The sequence below is a fragment of the Physcomitrium patens genome, chromosome 14, assembly GCF_059467195.1.
Source record: "Physcomitrium patens ecotype Gransden chromosome 14, ASM5946719v1, whole genome shotgun sequence".
Classification (NCBI taxonomy): Eukaryota; Viridiplantae; Streptophyta; class Bryopsida; order Funariales; family Funariaceae; genus Physcomitrium; species Physcomitrium patens.
In genome coordinates this window covers 5606017-5624569 of record NC_143423.1, presented here as the reverse complement: position 1 = coordinate 5624569, position 18553 = coordinate 5606017, and the positions used below count along the sequence as shown (strand labels likewise).

Below are 18553 nucleotides of genomic sequence, written 5' to 3'. Positions count from 1 at the left end.
TTTTTTGAAACATATTTGTCAAAGCTGGAACTAATGTAAATTGATATGATACGTTTTAAAGCTCTCACGAAGCAAGAAAAGACTTGATGTCGCCAAGAGGGGTTGTATTTATATTGTGGAGAAGCTAAGTACACTACTCAACATTTTCCAAAGAAGCAACGCAATTACAAAATGAGGAGCACAATTACCAAAGAAGATAATGTGTCAAAAAACAAATTTCTCCAACTACAATAGAGACTGTGCGGGTGGAATCATGTGCAATACCTAATAAAGGTCATATCCTCTCTTCATATCCCTCAACTTATTTTATAATAGAAGTATATTTAGGACCTAATAATCACAAAGCTTTTGCCTTGTTAGATTCAGGAATCTTAGCATGTTTTATAGACAAAGATTTTGTCAAAAATCAAAAAATACCTTAAGTAAAGAAAGCTAAATCCGTAAATGTAGAAGTCATAGATGGTCGTTTGTTATCTTCTGAAAATGTTATCCATGAAATTATTCCTTTAGGTGTAGCAATTAAAGATCATAACAGTGTAGTAGTATTTAATATAATAAAATTTCCATCTAATCCGGTTATTTTAGGATTATCATGGCTAAAAAAATATAACCCTCAAATAGATTGGATTTCTCATAACCTTAACTTTCTTGATAGTATAATCTAAGATCATGTTAGTAAAGTAGAAGTACGTAAGTCCAGTACATCCAAACCTTTACTAGTATATGCAAAAGCTTTCATGCATGGTGCAAAAGAAGGATTATCTTTTGCTATATATGCTACATCTATTTCTAATGGTGAAACAACGTCAAGTGATATTCCTAACCAATATCAAGAATTTTCAGATGTTTTTGAAAAAAAAAATGCAGATATTTTTCCTCAAGCATTGACCTTATGATTATTCAATTGATCTGTAAAAACGAGCTTAACCACCATTCGGACCAATCTATAGCTTATCGTAGAATGAATTGGCTGCATTAAAAGAGTACATTAATGAGAATTTGGCAAAGAGCTTTATATGTTATTCTAAATCTCCAACTATGGCTCCTATCTTATTTGTGAAGAAGAAAGATGGATCTCTGCAAATGTGTGTGGATTATTGAGGACTCAATAAGATCACCATCAAAAATAGGTATCATTTGCCTTTGATTTCAAGACTTCTTGACCAACTCAATGAAGCAAAGATCTATACCAAAATAGATCTATGAGGAGCATACAACTTAGTTCGTATCAAAGAAGGAGATGAATGGAAGACTGTTTTTTGAACTAGGTATAGACATTTTGAATATAATATCATGCCTTTTGGACTCACAAATACACCGATCCCTTTTCAACATCTTATGAATGATGTTTTTTTTTTAATTTTTAGATGATTTTGTTGTTTGTTATTTATATGACATTCTAATCTACTCTAAGAACACAGAAGAACATGAGCTTCATATTCGTCGCATGGTATAGAAACTTAGAGATGCAAGATTATATGTCAAGTTAAAAAAGTATGTATTCTATACTACTCAAGTTGACTTTTTAGGGTACATCATTTCTAACGAAGGCCTTATGATGGATCCTAAGAAGGTTCAAACTATCATAGATTGGAAGATTCTAAGAATAGTACGAGATGTATAATGCTTTTTGGGCTTTATTAATTACTATCAAATCTTCATCAAGAATTTTTCTCAAGTTACAGCTCCACTTACATGTTTGACTTGTAAATACAAATTTGAGTGGAATAAAGAAACAAAAGCATCATTTGATGCTTTAAAGAGGGAGTTTATTTTTGAACCAATCTTATATTGCATTGACTTCTCCATGGCATTTTTTATGGAAACAAACACGTCAAATTTTGCTATAAGTGTCGCGTTGTCACAAATGGAAACAGATGAAAAATTCTACCCAATAGCTTTCCATTCGAGGAAATTTTCAACAACCAAGATTAATTATGAGATCCATTACAAAGAGCTCTTTGCAATTGTGGATTCATTTTAAGAATGGCATCATTATCTAGAAGGCACCTCAAGTCCAATTACCATATATACAGACCATAGGAACCTCAAGTACTTCATGTCAACACGTGTCTTGAATTGTCATCAAGTCCATTGGAGCATGTTATTATCTAGATTCAATTTCAAGATCACTTATCAATCCAAAAAATAACAAGGTCTATCAGACGCTCTTTCTAGACGTTCTTATCTTGCACCAAAAGAAAGAGATGCATCTTTTGATCAATAAAGATCAATTCTCTTGAAGCTCGAGCATTTTCATCTTTGAGCTATAAAATCAACATAAACTATTGATTCAATATTTGTGAAGCAAATTCAATCAAGCATGTCCTCTGATCCTCTTGTTTAGGATATCAAGGATACTTTTTCTAAGTCCCATGATACTTCCAAGTTTGAATTCAAGTATAATCTATAATATTTCGAAGGACGCCTATATATTCTAAAAGATGAAGCTCGATTATGTATTCTTCAAGCTTGTCATGACTTTCCAGCAGCATGACATTTTGGATACAATAAAACTTTGGAACTAATATCCGAGGATTTTTGGTGGCCACAAATGTGGAAGGCAGTCAAAGATTTTGTAAAATCTTGTGATGTTTGCTCAAAATCAAAAACTCCTTGTTATTGACTTTACAGACTTCTTCAGTGGTTACCCATTCTAGAACAACCATGGTCTTCTGTTTCTATGGATTTCATCACAAATCTTTCAATCTTAGGTTCTTACGACTCTATATTCGTAATAGTAGATCATTTTACCAAGATGGTATATTTTATACCATGTACAAAATCTATCATAGGTGAAGAAACAGCTAAGCTTTTCATTGACAATATCTATCGCTATCATGGATTGCTAAAAGATATTATATTGGATAGAGGGACTCAATTTGTATTAAGATTCTTAAGAATCCTATTCAAGATTTTAAAGGTGGATATAAAGCTTTCTTCACCTTTTCATCCTCAAATTGATAGACAAACAGAAAAGATAAATCAAGTTCTAGAACAATATTTGAGATGTATCATGAACTATCATCAAGATGATTGGACAACTCTTTTACCATTGGCAGAGTTTGCATATAATAATTTAGTACATTTTTCCACTCAACAAACATCTTTCTTTGCTAATTATGGTTATCATCCACGTCTTGATACTTTTGACTTTTTAAAATTGGATAATCCTGTGGCGAAAGATTAGCAAATCACTTGTCAGAGCTACATACAACAATGAAGATATAATTACAGGAAGTTCAAGAATGCCAAAAGACTAATGTAGATGCCTATTATAAGGAGCAACCACAATATAATACAAGTGATAAGATATGGTTACTTCATCATAATATCAAGACTACTTGTCTTTGTGATAAATTAGAATTATCATAGGCTGTGATCTTTTCCTATTTGTAAACAAATCAATCTTTTTGCCTATCGATTATATCTACCAGAGTCTATGAAGATCCACCTTGTATTTCATATGTCTCTTCTAGAGCCATATAAGACAATAAATATCTTAGAAAGAAGACAAATGCCACCTCCTCTTATAGAAGTGGATAATAACCAAGAGTTTGAGGTGGAAGAAGTCTTAGACTCAAAGTGGCACCGAAATAGATTGAAATATCTTATTCATTGGCATGGATATGATATTAATGAATGCACATGGGAGCCATCAAAGAATCTTATAAATATAGCAAAGAAAGTTGAAGTCTTTCATCAACGACATCCACCAAAATCAAGATGAAGAATAACAAATCTTTGTTATAAAAGAAACAAGATCAAAGAAAAATAACATTCTACTTTCTATCTTTCATTGTAGCTTCTGTGTATTTGTGATGAGATGAAGCACTAACAACCAGCAAATTCAACTCAAGAGCTTTCATTTGCAGACTTACCAGATAAGACATTACGATTGTCACAACCTTTTAGACAGAATTGAGATGAAGATCCTCAAGAACAATATATCTTTCCTCAAATAGATCGCAAGATGTAGCGTGTTTGATAACATGACCTTGGAAGAGACTCACCATGTTTAGTGATTTTATTAGAAGTAGGAACAACTCTTGACGATGTTCTAAATGTTTTATTTGAAGGAAATTACGAAGGATTCAACAATGACCAAATAAGAGGGTGGACTTTTTGCCCTAGTATGAGACACTATAGATGGTTGAGGGGACCTATCAACCATCTTCGAAGAGAGCAAGGATCCGAATATATAGCAAATACAATTCGTTGCATCTTGAACTTCCTCAACATATGAAGACTGCTCCTCGTGGAACTTGTCCTTAGAAGGGGGGATAATGTCATGGACATATACATTTACTTCAATAGTTACTTATATGATTAAGTAGAAGTAGATAAATATAGAATAATTTCATAAAGTCTTCTAGAAAAGCTTTCTAAAAGCTTCATAGACGCGGTTTTGACTTTAGATGTGTTTATAGGTTAGAAACTTGGCCAAAAAGCTAACCATGTATTGGTAGCTTATAAAACAAGTTATCTCCATATAATAACTTGTCAAACAAGTCAACTATGTAGTGCATATATAGATAACTTGCCTTGCAAGATAAGACTTGTGGCTAGCAAAGTCAATACATGTTGGAGGTCCTATAGGACATCGCCACGTAGCTCTTAGTTAGATAGTATATATAGAGGCAAGAATGAAGCCTTCTTTACTCTTGTCAACGCTTTTGTAGTCTTAGTCTTGTTTCCAGATTTTCTAATCTTCTTATTTTTGACAATAGCTATTTTAGTTAATATTACATTACCTTTTGAGTGACTTTCTAGTTCTCTTCAGTGATAGAAGAGTGTATTGAGGATTCTCTTTCTTTGAGACTCATGTCCTTGACAATTCTATGTTTTAATTCAAGCAAACCAGTTGATATGAAAATGTCAACTTGAGTTATACTTAAGACAATTGCAGACAAGTTTTTGAATAGTACATATGATATAATGCAATGGTTTGACTCCCTCTTGGACAAGAATTATAAAAATATGCATCATACTAATCAAAAAAATTGTATTGCAATCATCACAAGTACTGCCTATGACCTTACTATTATACTTGAGAATCTGGTCAATGGCTTTGCAATTCACTTACAAATATATTACATTAACCAACCTATTAGGTGCCAGTACTATCTAACAATAATACATCTAGTTTTAAAATGCCAGTCTTTGATTGGCCAAAAAAGAATAGAAACAAAGACAAGAAAAAATAGGAAATCTTCTAAGGCCACCTTGAACCACATTCAAAACATAGTCAATAGATCCCAACTAGGGAATATGAGAAGAGAAATCAATATAAGGCTATCTCTATTTGTATTGCCTCAAAAAGATATGAAGGTTTATGTTCAAGTCATGGATTTCTTTGCTCGACTTGAGAGATAGATTGATATGATCTAAATAGAGAACCACATAAGATAATACCAAGATTAGATTGATACTAATGACTTGAGACAAAAGAGACTTAGTACAACAAGATGGATAGTCAATATTTACTTTTTTCCATAACAAAATATGAAAATTATAGTCTTAACATAAATGTGTAAGGACTAAATAACTTGGTGAAAATTAGAATAGTTTATAACTATTTTCAAAGGTATCTATTCAAAATTAAAAATTTATGTATATAAAAAATTAAATTACAATGTGCTAAATTAAATATGATTAGAAATTAATTATGATTTAGGGCAAGCTTCTTTGGCTAGGTGGTCATATAGCTTACATTCATAGTATCAATGATGATGCTAAATGTAGTCGCAAAGTAGACATGTGGATTTTATCAAGCATGATATATCTTGTAAAGTCAACAAAGCATGCCTATTTGAGAATGGCCTAGTAGATTTGTATTCATAGAGATGATAGAAATGACATTCTGATTTTGAATATATATATATATATATATCCCACATATTATATGGAAGAGCACCAAATTGTGGTATAAATTATTAGACACACTTGTCATAGATTATAAATAGATTCTTATAAGTTATTAAAATTTTGTAAAAAATATCTAAGACTCTAAGATATTTGAGGTAGAAAAAAGACTATTCAATTCATTGATAGCTGTATTGTAAGTGACAAATACCTTTTTGGCTTTATACATACTCTACTTCAATTGGAACAACAAGTAATGAGATAGATTACAAAAATTGGTAAAATTATATGAAACTTATGTCTTTATAATTCCAAAGATGACTACAATCAATGTAGACTATATGATTCATGGAGATAATTTTTACTTGGATCACTTAATAATTTGGTGACAAATAAAGCTACAATCCAAAGACAAGAAGAAATCAATATAGATTATGAATTTGACATACTTATTAGAGCTAGAGGTAGAACAATATGTGCAAGCAATATGGAGTGCAAATCAATCTTTCTTGTTGTTTAATAAGCTTTGGAAATGTGTAAGATTTTATTACACCTTTAGTATGCAATGTACATTAAAAGAAAATAAGAACAAAGATACTATATATATATTCAGATAGGCAAAGTTGTTGCTGACCTACATGATAGCTTTAGCAATACAACTTGCTGAGCAAAACTTGCTTATTATATAGACTAAGTCTAGTAAGTTGAAAAAAAATAATTACAAATCAAGATATCCAAACTACGATGAAATGGCAGAAAGCCTCCAACTAGGATACATAGAAATATTTTTAGGCTTACAATGAAAGGTCAAAAACCTCAAGCATAACAAAATTAGTGGATGAAAGTAGATAGTGCCACAATCATGTGGACATATTGACCTACATATGCCAACAATTTTACAACAAGCTCTATGGAGCTTTCTTAGCCTTAATTGTAGCAAAAAGGGCTGAAGTTCAAGTTTTATTAGGCATTTATAATAGATTAAAGACATAGGAGAAAACAAGATTAAGTAAGTCCCTCTTTCTAGCCAAACTCACAATGGTTATGAAAGATTTGAATAGAGGAAAATCACCAAGTCTAAATGAGATAATCCTAAAATTCTATAAATAATTCTAGAATATCTTAGAACTAAAAATCTTAATTATGTTAGAATAAAAATATGTAAAAAAAATAATTCCTTCTAAGAATGATCCAAAGATTAATTGCATTACTACATAAAAGAGGCATAATGCATGATCTATCAAACTAAAGACCTATAACTTTATTCAATGTGGTTTATAAAATTTATACCAAGACTATGTAACTTTGACTCCAATTAGTACTTATGAATATTATAAGTATAGATCAATCAGCCTTTTTATCTAATAGATATATAGTAGATAACCTATTATTGATACATGAAATGATGGCATAGATAAAGAAATCAAGTTAATTAATCTTTTTTTTTAAACTTGACTTCTCAAAAAAATATGAATGGTAGGATGAGAGTTTCTATTATATACAATAGAAGCAATGGATTTACCTAGAGAATTTATTCATATGATTAAATTTTTATTCATTGATACAAAAGCATGTGTGAAAATTAATGGGTCCATTTCTTATTCTTTTAAGATTGAAAGAAGAATGAAGTAAGGTTGTTCACTTGCCTTGTATCTATTCTTCATGGTGGTGGAAGTACTCAATACAGTGGTGATGAAGGAAGTTAATATTGAGCTTACAAAAGATATATAATTATCCATTATTAATCAACAATAAATCATGGCACAACATGCTAATGATATATCTTTAAATCTATTACAAAAATATATATATATATATATATATATATATTCAACATATCATTTATATACTTGAAATCTTTTATTTAGGATCATACTTGATTATAAATTAGAATAAATCAAGTGAACATTGGAAGAATAACATTATTCATATTTGACCACAATAGACTAGTGCATTGGATATTTCATGGGCAAAAGACAATGAAGTAACCAAGCTACTAGGAGCACCATTTAGACTATTATTAAATATGAAAAAATTATTTTTTTTATAATAATAAAATAAAAATAAAAATAAAAACTAAGCCATTGATGCTCAGCAATAGTTAATACTACTAGCACGAGAGTAATTATCAACTTAGTTTTATCATCAATAATGTTTTATTTTATTTCTCTATAGGGTGGTGCAAAGAAGGACATAGCAAAGATAAAAGCATTTCTAAGGAATTACCTAGTAAGAGAGATGACACAAAGAACTTAAATTAAAGTGGCGTGGTTACAATGTTATCAACCATTAAATAAAAAAGGTATTAATCTAATCAACCAAGTTGATACAGTAATAGCCTTATTAGTCAAATAGATCGTGAAAGCTTTAAAACCATCAGACTTCAATTTATACATGATGTTGCAATGTCATCTCAATTCATCCCAACCTCATATAAGAGGGAGATGGCAACAAAACTATGAATATTTTACCAAAACAAAACATCAAAGCCAAAAAGGGTCTATGGTATAGAATAGGATTGTGATGGCATGGAAAATATCATTCTTGAACTAACATATCTCCTTTCAAATTTCCAAGAGGAATAAATCAATTGTAGCATCTAATATAATCCAATTATAAGATGTATTGAGCCTGACTTTTCAAAGATAAGAACAATAGAACTATACAAAATGGAATTAAAAAATTGTAGAGATTTATGGACAAATGGAAATTTTTTGAATTTTGAGGAAATTAAAGATCATTTTGGATTAATGCCAAATGAGGAGGGAGAATAAAAAGCATTAATTATAAAGGTCATCCATCAAAAAAACCAAATCACTTCAATCCTATCAAAAAAATTATGTGAAGGTGAATGGGTAGGTCTATTCTCAAGTGATGATACTTTCATATTGACCATATTATGGCAAATCTCTGAAGAATACAAAGCTAACATTCTTTCTTCAGAATTTTAGATCCCTATAATAGTCAAAATTTACAAGCCTGAAGGGAGGCTTACTAGCCTATGTAAAACTACACTTAAAGGGAGGCACGCCCAGAACCAAGAAAATAAGGTCCACAAATTTAGAGGGAGGCACATCATAAGAGGTTTCAAATAAATCCGAGTAATAACAGTATACAAAAGACCAAAAAAGGAGGCTATACACCTTTACTATGGTAGAATTAATTGATTTGTGTGGAACCTTAGACTCTTCCAATGGCCCAAGGAGGTTCTACTCATGAAAATATTCCATGCAATTGAATTGTTTCTTGCTGAAGAAACACCACTTAGTTCCTAATGTATTAATCCAAAAATAGAGAGGTATTCTTTTGGATGATTTCAAATTAAAATGAGTTAAAATATGGGATGCCGAGAGGGAGCGGAAGGAAGTAAGACTTATATAGATGATATGGCATAGAGCCATTGTATTGAACTCATTAAACAGTTTTGTCAGAAACGGTGCACAAACAATATATTGATGACGTGGCAGAACAATAGGCCAGAATGGAAGTTGTTATACTTAAATAGTAGATTAAATCTTAGTAATTAGTAGATCACTCTACCCCTGACAGGATCTGGTTGGAGCTATGTAACTTATCTTACCTGCAATAGAGAAGTAAACTCTATTTGTGTACAAACAAACAAACAAACAAACAAAACAAAAAAAAAAAAAAAAAAAAAAAAATTGCCATGTTGTCTGACAGACAACACAAGAAAATTTTGTGCCAGTATCGCCGGCACCTTGAATTACCGCTTCAATTACATGCCTGCCATTCGACTTCGAAGTCTCTTTCATGGCCCCTGAATAATTGCTGATCCTACCTGGAAAGACAGACTGCTATTTCTGCACCGTATTCTATACTAAACGTCCATTTCGCTTGGCTAATTAATCACAAACTGCTACCGCCACAGAAACAAGAGTTGAACTCTTTAGATAGCTGGACTGCAACTCCTTTAATGTTGCTGCATACATACGCAGGTTTAGATCACTGGATTTTGTGCAGTCCTAGCTCTAAAATTTTCCGATTGAAAGTTGATCTTCTGTCAATCAGTCACGGATATCGTGAAAAACAGAAAGAAACAGAGATCGAGGGTATCAATACAGAGTCAGGTTACATCCTCTCCTACAAGCTTTTGTAGTGCTAGCATATACCCCTAGTGAAACCGCAGGAGTTTGCAGCCATATTTAACTTTGCATTCGTGTATATTCAAAAGTCCTTGGGCTTCCTAACAATCAACGTCCTCACACACCTTGAGCCATGATAAAACGATACAATTTCAAGGTGATGAAATGGAATGGACTTCTTGTGAAATACAGACGTCAGCCTCGAACAAAATAAAACTCTACAAGGGAGGCTGACAAGAAAACAAGCATAATCGGTATGTTCATGCAGCAAATCGCCGAGCATTGCAAGGAGACCCTCGCATCAGACCAAATCAGAAGAAGGGAAGGGCCAAGGAAAGGTTACTTATTACCTTTCCTTGTCCCTTACATCACTTGACACTCCCCCTTTCGCAACACCATGGTTGGAACTCTCTCGTTGCTCATGACTACTTTTGGGTTTTCCCAAAGTAACTAGTGTCTGTAAATCATCTAGGTTTGTAATGTCTTCGTCCGAAGAAATAGTATGCTTCGGACTCTTAATGGAAACTCCAGGTACTACATTAGGATCCAAAGTCGCTCGACTGGGTTGCACCTTCGGTGGAAGATGCATTTGAGAAGTTGATGGCTGTTTCCACAGATCATCACTGTTTGTTAATGATTCACCCTTCTTACCAACTTCCATAGCGGAGGCCTGCCTTCGTTGGTCTTCAGAATCTGATGGCCATATCTCGTCATTGGCTATACTGCTCGTGTGGTTGCTTTCATTTAATTGTGAAGTAGGAGGCTGTCTCCATGGGTCATCAGTCAGGTCGCTGTGAACATTGAGGTTGATCTTGACAGAAGGAGCCGTGGTTTTAGCGTCATTGGCATGGTCATCACTCCTTGTTGGCGACGTAGTCACAACAGCTCCATCCTTAACATCATCAAGACCAACATTGTTGGAGTACAGATGTGGCACCTTCTCCTCAGGCATTTCTACAACACGTTCCCTTACGAGAGCAGCACTCGCAGCAACTGCCTGTTCCACGGAAGACTTGGCATTCACGTTCTGTTTCTGTGGTAAGCTTGTGTCTGTATGAGACCTAACCAATGTTTCCTCTGTCCCTGCATAGATTCTATCCATAAGAGTCTCGTTAACATCAGGTTCGGTATCCTCTGTCGAGGCCGACTCCTGAGGGTGGGACTCATCCGAATTTGGCCCCTTGACATTATGTTGTGAGGCGACTGGAATTCGTGGTGAACTAGAATTAACATTTTCATCAATTACGGGTGCATTTGCCTTCAACTCCTTGATGTCGCTGGCGGTTTTTGAAACGCTCTGGTCCTCCACTGGTTCATCACTTTCGCTTTCGCTTCCACTATCTGCACTATCTTTGTTTCGCACTATTTTAGTGGCCCTGGAGATCCGTGATGTGTTCTCTAAAACATCATCTGAACTATCGCTGTCGCCTTCGTCGTCATCGCTTGATGCAGCTTGAGGATTCACAAGCAGAAAAGGCCGCCGCTGATTTTGGTTGGTATTTCGCATGTCACGGAATGGAGAACTTCTTGCCTCGCTTTCATCAATAACACGCTGCACTGAACGAATTGGAGTTGCAAGTCGTGCACTGTGATGACCGATAACCTTCAACAAATCTAAGATTATTACCTCCTGCAAGCGTCACGACACCACGTATCTTGAGAATCAAAAAAAAATTACTCGAAGTGCGTGAGATGGTCACTAATCGACAAACATCCAAAAATTTGAGGTAATAGAAGATAATCTTAGAATGCATTTAACTAAGGAAGCTGATAAGATAAGCGTCTTTCCACAATTGATTTTAACCTTCTACAAAAGGATGAATTCGTAACTGACCTTAACCCGCAAGTATTCTTCGAAATGAGAAGTTTTCACGAAGCAGGACACCAAGATCTGCACACATGACACTTGCATCATTTCTAGCACTTAACACGAGACAAATTGGTGATGTGCTTGAGAAGAAAATACTAACCATCAGAGCTTGGTTCTCAGGATCGATTTGATCAAAAAAGACACGGCGATGTAAACGATGTTGCTCTACTTGAGGATGCTTTGCCAAAACTTTCCGCATGTCTGTCACAATAGGCTGCAAAGCAAGTCTCCATATATTATGATGTATTGGAATAATTTGTGTCCATTTTAGTACTTAGTAAGTCATGTAAACAGTCGGACACAAAACATCTCGAAGCTAAACAACATTATCGACTACTTGACCGATATGAGCATGAGTCTTACTGCCAACTTGCTGACGTCGAGATGGCTGATTCCCAGATGCATTTTGATACGCCAGTGAGTTTTTTGACTCAAATTACGGACTACACTTACACTGAACTTGTGGTTTGGAATGTGAACAGCTTCACGATCATCTCCTCTAATCACAGTCGGAGACCACCAACCAACATACTGTGCAAATTTCAACACCGAGTCTCAGTAGATCGCAGTACAAAATACACTGTTAGTGTCAGATCACTAACACAGAGAAACTTCGGAGCACCTTACGTCTGAAGTAATATTTTCGAGTACTATATTCCTTTCAGCACTTTGACAAACAAATTTCTAAGAATTAAACTTCAACATAAGCTCCATACTGATGGAGGCACAAGAGGTCAAAGCCTAACCTCAACAGTACCAGACACCTCCTGACCTTCGATCTTCGTCTGTATCCATTCATTTTCGACAAATGGTCTAGTAGCATGTATCATGATACTAGACAAGAAGTTTGTGAATATCTGCAATACACACAATGAAGAAATAATTTATTCTCGAAGGAACAGTACTTTGATAACAGACCTCGTAAGTTACCCAGGCATCAAAATCTCTCCATACCACGCTTCAGAAGTAAGATGAAGGTCTAGGGAATTTTGATTCTGACGGGAAACATCTCAATTCCTACAGTAACTTTTTAGAGAATAAGGAAATGTATAACTCTAATGTATTGCTGTATCATCTCACGATGGTTCACGGCGACTGTTAGCCTATTCCCTTAAGCATCCATTCAAAACAATTACAAACACAGACTGTCAGTTTTGCTTTTCTCAGATTTTTTACTCAATAAAGGTGATACGTGATCCGTTGCAAGTCTCAGTAAGAAGGATTGGAGATTACCTCACGGCCTGCAAGTGTGATGAGCACAGTTCCAAATCCTCCAGCTGTGATCCATTTTTGCGTCGAGAATCCCAACAACTCCATAAAAAGGCACACTGCAGCAACCCAAACAGCAGTGTATACAGTGTTGCCAATGAATTGCACACCGACCTGCAGACGGAATGAACAAAAATAAATCCAAAGGCCACATCCTGCAAAGGTTCTAGAATGGCAATTACGAGTTCGAAAAGAGCGGAGGATACTGCCTATGACCACTTGTAATACAAACACACTGCATAAATAGGGAAAAGAAAGAGAGAGACGCGGAAACCATTCTAATAGGTCTTACATTACGTGATTCTTCTGCATCTTGATTTTCCATCATAAATCTTTGTACCTGTTTTATTAGACTGAAATAGACAAGCAAACATGAGTCAGAAGAGCCCATCATAACATCCAACCAAAAGTGATAACAGGCAGTGGGACAAGACCTACTTTCAGATAGATGCCCCTACCTGGCAGTGCAGAAGGCAAAAGCCAGAACTGTTGAAAGTGAACGGATAAAGTTGACAAAGCGCTGTTTAATTGCTTGACTCGCCTCCGTGGCCAATACCACTGGATCAAATGCTCTGTAGCAAATTCGATGATAAAAGAGTAAGTAAGTTCCACTAAAGCACAACATTTGCAGCCATAGTCATTGCAGAATCAGGTCTGTAGTGGATCAAATTAGGTCTTTCAGAGCCTTCCCAAGTCCTGCTAACATTGCAAATCAACTATTTAAATGAGCATAAAATGCACAAAATTACACTGAAATCTAATCATTAAACCAATATTGTGCCTAAATACGTGCTACAACAGTACCGGCAAATAAGAATGATTCCAATCCACAGAAGTATGGGTCGCATGTAAGAAGACAAAATATTGTGAGTTCGGCTCTCATCCCACTTCTTATCATTTCTCTGCGCATCAGTAACATTAATTTGATCTGTAAGACCGTCATTGGTAAACACAACAAAGAAGTTCAAGACTAGGAATTTACAACATGCAGTCAAAGGTCAGCACATAAAAACTCATACCACAAACGGAGTTCCAAGGACATGAAGAATACCTCGAAGACGTTTTTACGTAACAATCTAGTCGTTGGTCCCAGTCCCCAAATTGAGTACGCAACAAGTGCCACGGCGGGGGTAACCTGAGCTACCAAGGGTGGACAAAGCCGCAAAACATCGGTTGTCCTGAAACAAACCATGCATCACCACGATCATGAGGAAAAAACTAAAAGGACACCCACGATCAAAACCAAGTGGCAGTGTTTAATTGCATTGTTGATTTCTAACACAGTTCTCAGGTACCCCCGTAAGGTTTCGCAAAGACACTTAGAGTACCATTGGTACAATCTTCCACAACCATTAATATAGACACTCTTTATCCTCCTTAAAACGTCCTATTGCAAGGTTAATGCTTACTACACTACAGCCATGGAGTGGTTAACATCAATAGCATACATGAATGATATCACTGTGCTGGCAATACAAAGGTTTGCAAAAAAATACAGCAAACAAATGGGTTTGCAAACCATAGGCATGAGAGAGATGCTACCTTTTAAGAATAAAAGCACTGATATTAACAAACAGTATAGCTATTTGCTTGATGTCCTCCACAGGAATAGACCCAATAGAAAAGGCCCTGATTGGCGCACGAGTAGATAGCACACGTAAATTGGTCTTTGAGATTAAAAGGTGACTCCATAATGGACAACATAATGTCCCTCCTCCCTGAAGGCTGCCCTCCTGTAACCACTATATCCAATAGTCAATGGCACATCGTAAAGAACCTTTGGGCAGCAAGAAGCATTGCCTCATGATGGCACACCACAATGAAGGGCAATAGCAGATGGATAGATTCCAACATGTTATTATTTCAATGAATATTAACATAAAACATACCCCAGGATATGACGTAATTCTTAACCCAGATCCCTGAAAGAGACGGCTACTAATTACCGCTTTCGAGCATCGTATCTGTCATAGAAATGAGGGACTTTCAGTTAACACACAGCACACACGACGTAGTGTTTCAACTGCAACATTGCTGGCATCAAATAAGTAAATAAATAACCATAAATGACCTCCGTCCGTGCATAGATTAATTTTCAAAGACTCAAATAGTTCACATTCTCATAGTACTGGCCATAACCTTATACTTACAGAGATGGAACAAGCACTAGCATGGTAATCGCCCGCGCCTGCAACGCGCATGAGTTGCAAAGAAACCAGACTCGCCATCACGAGCCAAGTTCCCTCATTTAACCTTTCCAACTCTCAATGGGGTTCTTTCAATGAGCAGAGTATCTCGAAAAACCTTAGCAGCACTGTTTGTTAGGCAACATCTAGACTACTCTCTCCCCAGCAGCTTAGAGCTCATTTTTTCCTATATTCAAATTATCGAACTCCCCACTGTACTTTCTACTCAGCTTGTAATCGAATGCCCTCAACCAACTACATAGCAACGTAAGCCCAGATCTGTAGTCTCGGTGCCATTCGCATTAGCTAGATACTAAATAATTTGTTTCATGACCTCTTACAATTTCATGGTACGGTAGATAAAATCCATGTTTGATTCGATGAAACGCTGCACAAATAAACGAAATTCATGAGATTCTGAGGATTTACTAACAAGACGCATTTGCAAAGAAATGTTAAGAAAATACTCAACTTTCCCATGTTAACAAATTCGTGGAAACTTATCCACGTCGAAGAGAAAATATCCCATCTGCCAGAAATTGCTCAGAGAGTTGGAGCTCTACAATTACAACCAATTTTCTGTGATCCTACGAAAAAAATCTACGCTCTACACCGCCATATTAGCTTCCATGTAAATTCGGAAAGTTCAAACGTCGAGTATTTCGAAGTAATTTGCAAGTACAATGCCCAGTACCCTATGAATTGTGTCTGCATCTCTATCAGCAAACGTCGAGGCCTACTGATAGCACGCATGAGTAAAATGTGTAGTTCTCTTACATTCAAGTTTACATGAAGTGCACCCCCTGAAATGCGGAAATACCATGAAACCCCAGCATCCACGCACTCCAGCCAAAGCCTAAATCTCCCCTTCGCTCCACTTTCTACTGGCTACTTCAACATTCTCCAATCAACCTCCAGATTTTCAGTCTACGCGCCAGCAACGGACAGACCACACCTACGACCCCCTCTGCAAATCCTCCACGAAGGACTCCAGCCGTCACCCTTAGCCGACAGCAGCGAGAAATCCACGTCAACCATCTACCTGCTTCTGCAAACAAAAATTCTACCGTCGAATTCAAACAGCAAAAGCGCAACTGGAGTGCATTCACACTGTACGGCCCAAACCCTGTTGCAACAAACATCAGAGCACCAGGCATCCCCCAACCACAGGAAATTAGCCCCACCCTGCAAGCGTCCCATGCAATTCAGGAGGAAAACCCAGCTCCGGGATCTGCTGTAACTGACGTTGTCGATGCCAAAGCGAGGGCATGATCCCCGCGGACCTTGTACACCCACCACCCACATCCGCAGCACCTAAAACGTCGCCGACACTCAACCACCCCCCCCCCACTCCACCGACGTCGCGTCAACGTCGAAATCCAGCACTTTTTGCCCAATTCGTCGGAATGGGTCCTGCTTCAATTCGCCCGATGGATTGATGCTGTAGTGGGTTGTGGCTGCATTGCACTCGATGGATGCCTGCAGGTGCGCATCCCGCATCGCCGTGTTCTCGCGCCTCCGCCTGCGGGTATTTGATTACAAGAACGTAACAGAAATTGTTACAACTTCTTTATTAAATCTACATATAAATATTTAATTAAAGATCCATAAAATCTTATGATTTTTTTTCTTCATTATTTAATCTAAGAAACTAATAAAGAAATAGAAGAATTGTGGATGTTACTATTGGGCTAAAGAAATAATTGTTACACCACATAACTTGGAACAAAAACCAAATCAAAATAAAAAGAAGTAGAAATTGACCTTCAAATAAAAATATAGATTATATGAGAATTTCTTATTATAGTTGAAAATCAATTTACAAGCAATAATAATTCTACTTTGTAGCAATTAATAATATTGTTATTAAAGACAATGAAACACACATAGAGGATGCCACAAATGGAGAGTTGTCCTTGATAATGGAAAGGATGCAAATAAGTTTAGACTACATATTGAAAAAAGAAAAACTATTTTTATTTTTATTGATGTTATGAATTAAAGTCTAATAAGAATGTAACTTTGCATAATATGAAAATTGTGTAGTGTGATTTGAGGATAAAAATTGTATTACTCAAAATTATGGAAAAAAAAATATATAAAATAATATAAAATAATATACTTGTATTAAATTGATAGATTTTGGAATTGTAAGAATAGTATTAGAAAGAAACCAAAAGCTAAAAAATTATTATTTACCATGGTTTGTTAAAATAGTCATATATAACTATTTGGCCATATAATTTTGCAAATCATTGTCAATTTTGGCCATATTGGCATCAACAAAAGTATGGAGATTGTCAAAAGTTTGGCATATTATACTGTTTTTGTATGGGGGTTTAGAAAAAATTCTATCCATAGCTTCTTGATGTTCAATCATCTTATTGTTAGTTTAATATTATGTTCCACAATTTCCATATTGTTATCCAATTTGCCACTCTCATATTACTTACTTATGTCAACAATTTGATATTGTCTCTAGAGATATTTCATCTCATGCACGTCTCATCCAATATGCATTTGTATCAATTTTATCTCAATTTGCACACACATACATGTGAAACCAAAAAAATAACATGCTTTGAATTCTTATCTTATGTTTCTTTGATTAGAACCTCTCTTTTTGACTTAAATTGATATTTGTTATGTCCACATTTGTGTCCTTCTTTTGGCCCATCATGGTTTGGCTCTACTATAGAACCAAACCATGTCACATTCTCTCTCATATTTTTTAACCTTCATTGCTTTTATAATTCTCTAAGTTATGACAAAAGCAATGAGGGAGGCAAGAACAGGACAAATTGGCAAGACGAAACCAATGCCAAATTGTAAAATTACATCATCCCACATAAATAATAATACCTCAAAAAATACATAAAATTTTCATCTACCCAGATTATTAAATATGTGAGGTACCACTATATGTATATTTTATAAAGCTTTTAACTTATATAACTTAAATTATTTTTGACATTTGTTTGTTGTTTGCTTATATTCTTAAATTAAAGATATAAATTTTTGATGTCTTAGTTTGTTTTAAATGTATAAATTGTTCAAGCAACAATCACTTTAGTGTCCTTTATTTACAATTAGGAAATTAGAATGCTTTTATAAAAACCTTTTTAGAGCCAATTTTCAGTTCTTTAAAAATGACATGCTTGTGATAATGAATTTTTCGTAAAAAGCATATCATTAGATAAACTATTTCCTAAGTGACTTATGCCATCTATATTTTTAGAGACAATTTATGTATATATATA

The 18553-nt window shown here is 35.1% G+C and overlaps 1 protein-coding gene across 4 annotated transcripts; it reads right to left on the bottom strand.

Moving 5' to 3' along the window:
* Positions 1 to 10126: 10126 nt before the first annotated feature.
* Positions 10127 to 16608, bottom strand: LOC112291655 (uncharacterized). Of its 4 annotated transcripts, none has more exons than XM_024539396.3 (14): positions 16071 to 16608; positions 15258 to 15681; positions 14997 to 15071; positions 14650 to 14840; positions 14159 to 14285; positions 13912 to 14009; positions 13566 to 13679; positions 13400 to 13460; positions 13072 to 13221; positions 12585 to 12695; positions 12202 to 12369; positions 11939 to 12052; positions 11803 to 11859; positions 10127 to 11598 (listed from the first exon to the last, which is right to left on the bottom strand). In XM_024539396.3, the coding sequence occupies exons 2-14, from the start codon at positions 15333 to 15335 to the stop codon at positions 10315 to 10317; spliced, it is 2628 nt and encodes an 875-aa protein (XP_024395164.1). In that variant the 5' UTR covers positions 15336 to 15681; positions 16071 to 16608; the 3' UTR covers positions 10127 to 10314. The 4 variants fall into 4 exon arrangements, with proteins under 4 accessions (XP_024395164.1, XP_090111830.1, XP_024395162.1 ...); XM_090255704.1 differs by having other exon boundaries at positions 12292 to 12369; XM_024539394.3 differs by having other exon boundaries at positions 14650 to 14849; positions 16071 to 16607.
* Between the last annotated feature and the right edge of the window lie 1945 nt (positions 16609 to 18553).